At 45.4% G+C, this 10043-nt stretch overlaps 1 protein-coding gene across 1 annotated transcript; it reads left to right on the forward strand.

Moving 5' to 3' along the window:
- The first annotated feature begins 322 nt into the window (after nt 1-322).
- On the forward strand, nt 323-6716 carry LOC114588017 (beta-1,3-galactosyltransferase 2-like). Its single transcript, XM_028712933.2, has 2 exons — nt 323-458; nt 4172-6716. Exon 2 carries the CDS (start codon nt 4252-4254, stop codon nt 5233-5235), a length of 984 nt encoding a protein of 327 aa, XP_028568766.2. The 5' UTR covers nt 323-458; nt 4172-4251; the 3' UTR covers nt 5236-6716.
- Nucleotides 6717-10043: the final 3327 nt, after the last annotated feature.

Here is a 10043-nt window from a genome sequence, read left to right on the forward strand (position 1 = left end):
ATTATTATTGAATGAATGAACAGGGCATCTCTATTTGGAGAAATGATGGAGGGTATGCATTATATTAACACCCATTGGCACATGTATATGATTTATATAAAATATCATTTATATAAAATACATTTATATAAAATAAATTTATCCCTTTCATCTTGTTCTTGTGTTTGGCTTTGGGTTCTGAGGGACTGTTCTTTTTTGATGTGTGTGTGAGAGAGATTCAGCATGGGATTGGCATGCAGGGGGTGAGTCCTTCCAGGTGCCTCAATGGTCCTGGAAAAAAGACTCTCCAGGAAGCAGAGTCCCTGCTCTCTCCCTTCTGTTTTAGCTGGATAACCTAGGCGTTGTCCCTTCCTCTTGTGCCACACCCTCCCCGGGGAAAGGTAAATTGCAGCTGACATGCAGCTGGAGTATTCTTTCAAAGGCAGCTGGTGACCTTGAGTGAACAGCACCTCAGGCAGGTAAGTGCTCACCTGAGAGAAGAGAATGGGAGAGGGGTAGAAAGGCCCTCAAGGAGGGAGAGAACAAATACCTGGAGCACTGAATGAGATTTCCTTGAAATTGATGATGGCAAAGGTGTTTCATAGAGCAGGCATGTATTTATTTAACCATTTGCTTGGTCACCAAAGGTGACAAGGAGATGTATGCAGGTGAGTGAGCTGGGGGCTACTGGTGGCTGAGCACTCTGTCTCTCATATGGCAGCCCCTTGTGTTTTTATACTGTCTCTGGAGGAGACCTAGTCTAAGGTTGCCATATTTCAAACAGTGAAAATCAGGACACAAAAGTTGCTGAAGTGGCTGTTGAATTTTGGGGGGAGGGAAAAGTTGTTGAGTTTTTGTTGAGGGGAAGTTGTTTGTTGAGCTTTTTGGCAAAATTGCAAAAAAAGACAGAAAAAAAGACGTGGAACCGCCCGAAAGAAAGCACAGGTGTGCCTGGACCATTTCTCCATATTCAGCAGAAAGCTGTTGCTTCTTCTGGTGCAGAAGCAGAAAAGGCAAACCAGCTCAATCTGTACTGGAGCCAAGAAGTCTGGAGAAGGGCAAGGGCAGCAATGGATCTCAGCAAAATGCTCGCAAGTAATTAAGACCTATAAGTAGTTTATCAAAAACTATATTTAACAAGAGGGTTAATAAGTTCTTGAAGCAAGAGGAGAGCCTCCAGTTTATTGAGCTGCAAAGAAACCAACCTTTTAAACAAATAACATAAAGAACAGAACTAGAGAAGGGAACATATGAATCACTGTGAATCTGAAAGCAATACAGTGGTACCTCAGGTTAAGTACTTAATTCGTTCCGGAGGTCCGTTCTTAACCTGAAACTGATCTTAACCTGAAGCAGCACTTTAGCTAATGGGGCCTCCCGCTGCCAATGCACCGCCACTGCGCGCTTTCTGTTCTCATTCTGAAGCAAAGTTCTTAACCTGAGGTACTATTTCTGGGTTAGCGGAGTCTGTAACCTGAAGCGTATGTAACGCGAGGTACCAGAGAAGGGAACATATTAATCACTATGAATCTGAAATGCACACCTATTGGTCCATGGCAGCCCACAAGATAAAACCCAAGGAGCGACAGCAGCAAAGCTCCTTTATTAAGATGGATTGAAAGTAATGAGCAAGCTTCTAAGTTCAGCAGAATTCATCTCTTCAGGAGGGATATTAACCAAAAAGAAAAGGGAAAGGGGGTGTTGATTGAGCTATTACTATTTGGACTCCTGTCCTGAGATGGAGAGGAGAGCAAGATCCACACTCACCAGCCCTACTGAAGAGGCTAATAATAATAATAATAATAATAATAATAATAATAATAATAATAATATATTTATACCCCACCCATCTAGCTGGGTTTCCCCAGCCACTCTGAGCAGCTTCCAACAGAAGGTTAAAAATACATTAAAACATCCGTCATTAAAAACTTCACTAAACAGGGCAGCCTTCATGAGGCCGGAGGAATATCGCCCGGCTGAGAGTGTGAAGGCCGCTCCCTTCAAGGCCCTGTCCACCTGGCCTACTAAAGAGACTAATAATAATAATAATAATAATAATAATAATAATAATAATAATTTATTATTTCTACACCGCCCATCCGGCTGGGTTTCCCCAGCCACTCTAAGCGGCTTCCAACAGAAGGTTAAAAATATATTAAATCATCCATCATTAAAAGGTTCCCTAAAGAGGGCTGCCTTTATGAGGCCAGGGAAAATCGCCTGACTGTGAGGCATGAAGGCCGCTCCCTGCAAGGCCCCTTCCACCTGGCCTAGGGGGTGAGGCCCACACTCACCAGCCCCACTGAAGAGGCTCCTCATGAGGCCGGAGTAACATCACCCGGATATTGTTTTGTTGTTTATCCACGATTATATATTCTTTCCACCGAACCCTTAACAGCATCAATAAAACACAATGTAAACTTTTGGAGTGTTGATATACAAGGTTAAAGTCCACACGATCACGTTGTTCCCACATGAAATTGTGCTTTTATTGTCTAACCCAGAGGAAATGATGCCTGAAGTTTGGGGAGAATTAGACGCAAAATCTGATTGGCAACTTAGCTAGCTTCAACGTTTCCCTTTGATAAAAGTATTTGGGAACATGTATCTATAAAGAAAATAAATTTTGTTCTCTTGCTCTGGCAGAGCAAACAGAAAATGAAAACTAGGGAGAATCTAAATCTCTCATGCCTTGGATGCATCACCACAGTGAAGATGTCAATTCTTGCAAGGTTTCTTCCTTTTTATTCCAAGTTTTACCAATTGTGATTGCTCCTGAGTGACAGGGTCCAATTCAGAAGTACCCTCCAGCTGTAGACCTGCTCCTTCCAGCATTATGCATAGCATAGAGAAGGCAGATTCAGAAAGCCTTTTCTCCCTCTCTAATAACGCTCGAACTTGTGGACGTTCAGTGAAGCTGGAAGATTTAGGACAGATAAAAGAAAGTACTTCTTCACTTCAAACTATGAAACTCTCACCCCATTATGAGGCAGGACTCGTAATTGCTTCCTTTTTCATTAAGGGTATTCTGTGGCCAGATATAGCCTATGTAGCCTGCCAATTAGGGCAAGTACAGGAGGTTGTTGACATTTTTTCCAGCAATCTTAATTCCAGTTTGGGATTCATCCAGTCCAGCCTTTCGCATGATGAATTCTGCATATAAGTTAAATAAGCAGGGAGACATTACACAGTACAGGCTTGTTGTACTGCTTTCCCAGTTTTGAACCCATCAGTTGTTCCATATTCAGTTCTACCTGTAGCGTCTTGTCCCACATAGAGATTTCTCAGGAGACAGATAATTTAGCAGTAATTCAATAATTCCACCCAACGTGTATAAAGTTTGCCATTTTAGCATCACATGTACAATGTGTAAGCTATTCCTGTTTCAGATGAATAACGTAGCGCTCTAAACATGTTGAGATTTAGACTACCTGTATTGCTCAATTTGCCTCCTGCACCTGCTGAATTTTTGTTTTTCCTGCTGCTCTTTCAGTGCATTTCAAATTTTATGGCCTAATTGGGAAATACAGGGAGGAATTTCATGTAGCACAATGGCAATTGTTCCATCAGTGCAAGCTTTTCAGCTTACCAGACACCCTGGCACACATCCAGCTGGGCACTTTACCCAGAGTTTGTGATTCTTTTTGGAAGTAAGGCATAGTGGAGACTGTGTGGTCTTTATTTGGTTAATTGACACATACATATATACAACCTGAGCCTATGATGGAGTTATTGTTTCTCCCGAAGCCACAGCTGTGGATCCCAGCAGAAATCAAACATCATGCTCTGCCTCTGTGCCTTTCCAGCCTGCAGCTTTTCCTCTAGTTCACACCACAGTCCCCCAAACTTTGACTTTGTCTTTCTAGCTGGGAGAGGGGCCCCACCCATTTGCTGTCTCAGATAGAGCCCCTTCCCTTTCTTTTCCTTTAATGGCTCATCACCCAAGTGATTACCTTATCAGGAAGATGGTCTGGCTTATAGTTTAACACTCAGGTATTATTAGCAGGTCTTGAGTGTGTCGACAGCTGGCAGACTGATTCTCTGTGCACCCAGCCTGATCCCCAAAGCTCCCCTTGTGTGCATGCACACACACACACACAGAGCGAGAGAGAGAGAGAGAGAGAGAGAGAGAGAGAGAGAGAGAGAGAGAGAACAGAATTCACCTCCCTTTCACTGGGCTTCTCTTTTGCAGGTTGCCTTTGGAAACAGGATAGAGGTGGCCAGGATCTCTCCCCCACCCATGTACAGTCGGCAAGTGAACGTGCCAGGAAGATGCTCATGACCAAGCTGCACAATTTGCCCTCTGTGGTGCTCTTCATTTCCTGCTCTGCTTTCCTTTTTCTACTTGTTGCGAAGAACGAATGGGAGTCTCTCGAGATGCTTTCCCCACCACCACCAGTGGCCAAGCGGCATCCCTTGGAGGTTGTCTATTCCACTGATTATAATTTCCTTCTCAACGAGCCAAAGAAATGCCGGGAGGGGAGCCCTTTCTTGATCCTGCTGGTGATAACTAAGCCCCAGGATTTTGCCACGAGGCAGGCCATCCGGCAGACGTGGGGCAACGAGAGCTCAGTGCCTGGGGTTTCCATTCTTCGTCTCTTTCTGACAGGTGTCCAACCAAAATTTGGATACCCGCTCCAGGCCCTTTTGGAAGAGGAGAGTTCCATCCACAGAGACATTATTCAGCAGGACTTCCTGGATACCTACAACAACCTTACCCTGAAGACTCTGATGGGCATGGAGTGGATAAGCAAGTTCTGCCCCAATGCCGCCTACATGGTGAAGGCCGACAGTGACATCTTTCTCAATGTGAACTACATGGTGTCCCAGCTGCTACAGCCTCACCTGCCACCCAAGAAGAACTACATGACAGGGTACATCTGTAGGAATTTCAAGCCAGTACGTAACAAGGCCTCTAAGTGGTATGTGCCATGGGAGGTGTACCCCAATGAGACCTACCCGCCCTACTGCGCAGGCCCAGGGTATGTGTTCTCTGGGGATCTGGCCAAGAAGATCTATCAGGTAGCAAAGACCATCAAGGTCATTAACATGGAAGATGTCTTCATGGGAATCTGCCTGTATGAGCTGGGCATCAGCGTGACAAACAGCCCCTCGGGTCTCTTCAAGACGTTCCATGCCAAGTATGAGAAGTGCAAGCTCTCCAAGGTGGTGGTGGTGCATCCTCTGGTGGTGCCAGAGAAGCTGCTACAGATTTGGCCTGGCTTTCGGGACCAGAATCAGACTTGCAAGAGTTAAAAGGGAGGGAGGTGAACAGACACACAGCCTCTTGTGGAGAAGTTGGCGTAGAGGACTGGCAACATGCGGGCATTTTCCTGTACAATGGACAAATCCATGCCAACAAATTGAGATGAGGAAGGAGAGGATGGCTCAGAGAAGAAGGAAGATTCTGTGCTCTCCTCCCCGTAGAATCTCTGCAGCTGCCCATAGCAACTTGTTTGGTCTGCTCTGAACTGACCACTGTGCTACTAATGTGCCAAATTGACAACCTCAGAGTTTTGAGATCATCACAGCCACCACCTCACCTACTGGAAGAGAGCAACCCTCAGGCCATGCAGATGTGGCACTACGTCCAGGAATTCCCGGAAATATCCTCTTTTGGGGGGTCCTGCATGCCCATCCAGGGGGAATTTTACATTTCAAAGCAATTGTTCGGGATTTTGGGTTTTTAAATATATATACATTTTTTGTGTGCAATAAATGTGTGTAAGCAATGTCCCTCTGGCTTCATGAGGAGCCTCTTCAGTAGGGCTGGTGAGTGTGGGCCTTGCTCCCTAGGTCAGGTGGACAGGGCCTTGCAGGGAGTGGCCATCACACTCACAGCCGGGCAATGTATGAAAAAGCAACAGAAGATGACAAATAAGTCTTGCACAACTGGCAACAACCCAAAGAGGCATGTGCTATGTGGAGTATGGCTTTCTTCTGTGAAGGAAACTTCTACTGATCTGCTTTAAATTACTCCCCAAATCAACACAGACTGTGGAAACTTCACACTGGACTTCAAGCATCTGGCATTGTGTGCCTCCCCATTATTCCTCCAGACTCTGGGTCCTGGGTTTTCAAATGAGATACAAAAGCTGCTCTCATCAGAAAAGAGATTTGGGGAGCCATGTCATCAGCTGGTGTTGGTCCACTGTGCTTCATTAAGTCCAGGGTCAACACAGCCGTCTACCAGGAGATTTTGGAGCACTTCATGCTTCCTTCCGCAGATGAGCTTTATGGGGATGCTGACTTCATTTTCCAGCAGGACTTGGCACCTGCCCACACTGCCAAAAGTACCAAAACCTGGTTCAATGTCCATGGGATTACTGTGCTTGATTGGCCAGCAAACTTGCCTAACCTGAACCCCATAGAGAATCTATGGGGCATTGCCAAGAGACAGATGAGAGACATGAGACTGAGCAATGCAGAAGAGCTGAAGGCTGCTATTGAAGCATCTTGGTCTTCCATAACACCTCAGCAGTGCCACAGGCTGATAGCATCCATGCCACACCGCACTGAGGCAGTAATTGATGCAAAAGGGGCCCAAACCAAGCACTGAGTACATATGCATGCTTCTACTTCTCCGAGGTCCAATACTGGTCTATTTGCAATCCTTGTTTTGCTGATTTCATTTAATATTTTAATTTTCTGAGACGGTTAATTTGGGGTTTTCATCAGCTGTATGCCATGATCATCACAATTATAACAAATAAAGGCTTGACATATCTTGCTCTGCATGTCATGAGTCTATATCTCATATATTCGTTTCACCTTTTAAGTTGAATTACTGAAATAAATGAACTTTTCCACAATATTCTAATTTTCCAAGTTTCACCTGTAGTATAGGGATGTTTTTAATTATTTGTTTTATTATGTTTTTATATATACTGGAAGCTACCCAGAGTGGCTGGGTCAACCCAGTCAGATGGGCAGGGTATAAATAATAAAATGATTATTATGGAATAAGATGTCACACCCCTATTTTCAACGGAGAAATGTTGGAGGGTGTGCTAGTGAGAAAGCAGATTTGATCCTGGAATTGTGTCTTGATGTGGCTGCAGAGATTGTTTCAGGACTGGGGTGCAAGTTTAGAGCTTCTGACCCACAACCAGAGGGGAGGCCAAAGCTAAACAGATGAGGTCCAAGACGATTACTTTACTTGGACCGAGAAATTTGTGACGATACCAAGACAAGGAACTCTGTGGAGGCCACAAGACAGAAGGCCATGCAAGCAGCTGCCCACTGGGGGAGCAGGGCAGAGGTTTGAGTCTGTTAATCAGAGACTCTTTACTTTTCCTGCTGGCCTTAGCAATGGATTTTGTAGCACAGTGCTTTTTTGCGTGTTTATGATTTTTTACTATTTAATGTGATTTTTTAAAACATTATTTCTCTGGTAACTGTTGGTGTGTTTGAAAGCTACCTTTGAGATGTAGCTCTGACTGAACTATGCACAAAGAAGGAGGGAGAAGGAAGCCTGGAGAATTCACGAGGAACTGGAAATTGCTGGGTTGGTCTAAAAGTATTATATTATCTGCTTTGATTTGTTCTAAATGCCTCCACTTACATTTTCTGTTATTTCTTTTTACAAGAAAGTTGTGTACTTTTCCTTTCCATTGGCACCTCTGGGTCAAATGTGTGCCTTGGGAAGAGGTTGATGTTATGGGGTTGCGGGTGCCCTGATCCCCTCTAGATTCCTGAGTGATGGGGTTTGATCAGTACTTTTGAGAATTAAGATGAGCTGACAGACATTTGATTCAGCAGTTTATAAATGTGGGTCAACCTGGTTTCCCTGGACCTGGGCATCCTGGGGAGATAAGCCCTGAAGCCCAGTTATCAACTCATGCCTGCCAAAACAATTGCCACCATAGTGGCTTCTGGGCTCCACCTTCTGGCCAAAAGACTTGCTGCTCCTATAAATGAATATGCAGCTATTCTTCCACCTCCTACACTTGGAACTACTTTTCTCAGCTCTCTTCCTTCAAATCCCTGCTCAAAATTATGATTTCTTTGTGGACTCTCTTATCTGCATTGCAACAGTAGCAAAGCTGTAAGTTAGAGATGGAGAACCTCTGTCTCTGCCCTCCAATATGTTGCTGGGCTCGAGGTTCCATAATCTCCAGCCAGCATGGCCAATGGTCAGGGATGATGGAAGTGTCCAGCACCTGTAGGATCACAAGTTCCCCATCTGTGCTTTAAATACATGCAATGCAACCTCACCTTGCCACCTTTTCTCTCTCGCAATAAAGGAATGTAGGACTTTGATTTTAGAACAGTGCCTTGTTTTATTTGGCCATACTTGGCCACGTTCGTTGGTGCAGAGGGGGCAAAGGCTAAAAAATGTAGGCATCTAAGACAAACTGAAGTGAGTTGATGGAGGGCAATTTCCAAAAGGGGGGTAAAGGTGAGAAGAGCAGTCCAGCTTCTGATGCCATAGCAACACCTAGTGGCAAAATCAGGCATTTTGAGTACCTTGACACTTTTGCCTTTTCTTTTACTGGAAAAAGGGAAGCGGGTAGTGCTGTCTAGAGGTGGTGAAAATGTTTCCATCTTCCTCTGTTTAAGTTGCTGAGTTGCAGCACTTCAAACAAATGCAGTGACAGATATAGTGATACCTTGGTTCTCAAACTTAATCAGTTCCGGAAGTCTTCCAAAACCATAGCAGCTTTCCCACAGAAAGTAATGCAAAATGGATTAATCTGTCCCAGACAATTAAAACCCTGAAAACAGCAATTTAACATGAATTTTAGTATCTAACGAGACCATTGATCCACAAAATGAAAGCAATAGACCAGGTTGCAACCTACTACCCAGTTAAAAAAACTGGAGTTATCTACCCATTACCATTGGAGGGATGAGCGTGCGGGGTTCGTGAAGGGGGAGGAAAGGGAGGCAAAAGTTCTCTGAGGTTCCAGTTGGCTTCTCTCCATCCGCCCCAGGCCAGCTTTTCTGGATCCCCACCCCCCACCAGCACCCATTTCTCACCTTCTTCGGGGCTAGCAGAAGCAGCCCCCGCCACTTGGATGCGTTCTCCTCACTGAAGAATTTACTGCAGTGGCAGTCACTTCTGGGGCAGCAGAGGGACCAAGCGTTGCAGGGCAGCAGCAAAATCCAGAAGCCAAGAAGGGGGTCTTTGATGCTCAGCATGCCCTCCCCCAACTCGGTGCCAGCCGTGGCAACAAAATCCAAAAGCAGAGATGGGGGTCTTTGATATGGCGGTGCGCAACTCCCCCCCATGCAGCTGCGAGAGGTGTACACTCTAGGGAGTGTTTCCCGCAGCAGCTGGCGCAGAGTTAGGGAAGGTTGTGCCGAGCAGGCAAACAATGTTGCTGCAGCCCGTGCCGCCGGGTCCCTCTGCCACCGCCATTGCTACAGCATCAGTGACCCTCTTCTTGGCTTCCGGATTTTGCTGCCGCAGTCGGCGCTGAGTGAGGGAAGGCAGTGGTGAGCAGGCAAGTGATGTCGCTGCCGCTCTGAGCCGCTTGTTCCCTCTGCCACCGCCGTTGCTGCAGCATCAGCCACCCCCTCCTCCAGTACTGGGTGTCGCCAGTGGCTGGTGCTGAGTAAGGGGAGCCCAGGTCCGGAGGCGAGTGTGGCACTCAAAACGGAAGTGTACCCCTCCCCCCGGGTACGTTTGGGTTCCAGAAAAAGTTTGAAAACCGGAACACTCCTTTCCAGTTTTGAAGCGTTCAGGTTCCAAATAGTTTGTGAACTAAGCTGTTCGAAAACCAAAGTACCACTGTAGTGTTGAAATTACCCAGCTTCCAACTGGGATTTAACCTTGAAGGAAATGTAAATGAAATCTAGTAACTGCACAGGTTCCCTTTCCAATGACAATTCTATTCTTCTATGAATCTGTACCTCAGTATCATCGTAAGAACTCTGATAGGGAGGGTGTGTGTTAGGAAATGGTACAAACACTATTTTTGGCTTGTATTTACAGCGATTTGTTAGTAAGCTTATTTCCAATTTACCAGAATAGCTAGAGTACGCTTCATCAGTATCACATGCAAATTGTATCTTGTTGCTTCAGCCTTGATGTGTCTTTTATTTTTAGTCTTGCTACT

Source organism: Podarcis muralis, chromosome 17 (genome assembly GCF_964188315.1).
Source record: "Podarcis muralis chromosome 17, rPodMur119.hap1.1, whole genome shotgun sequence".
NCBI classification, from domain to species: domain Eukaryota; kingdom Metazoa; phylum Chordata; class Lepidosauria; order Squamata; family Lacertidae; genus Podarcis; species Podarcis muralis.

Coding starts and splice junctions, on each gene's coding strand:
- LOC114588017 (XM_028712933.2), top strand. CDS start 4,252: ATGCTCATGACCAAGCTGCACAATTTGCCCTCTGTGGTGCTCTTCATT.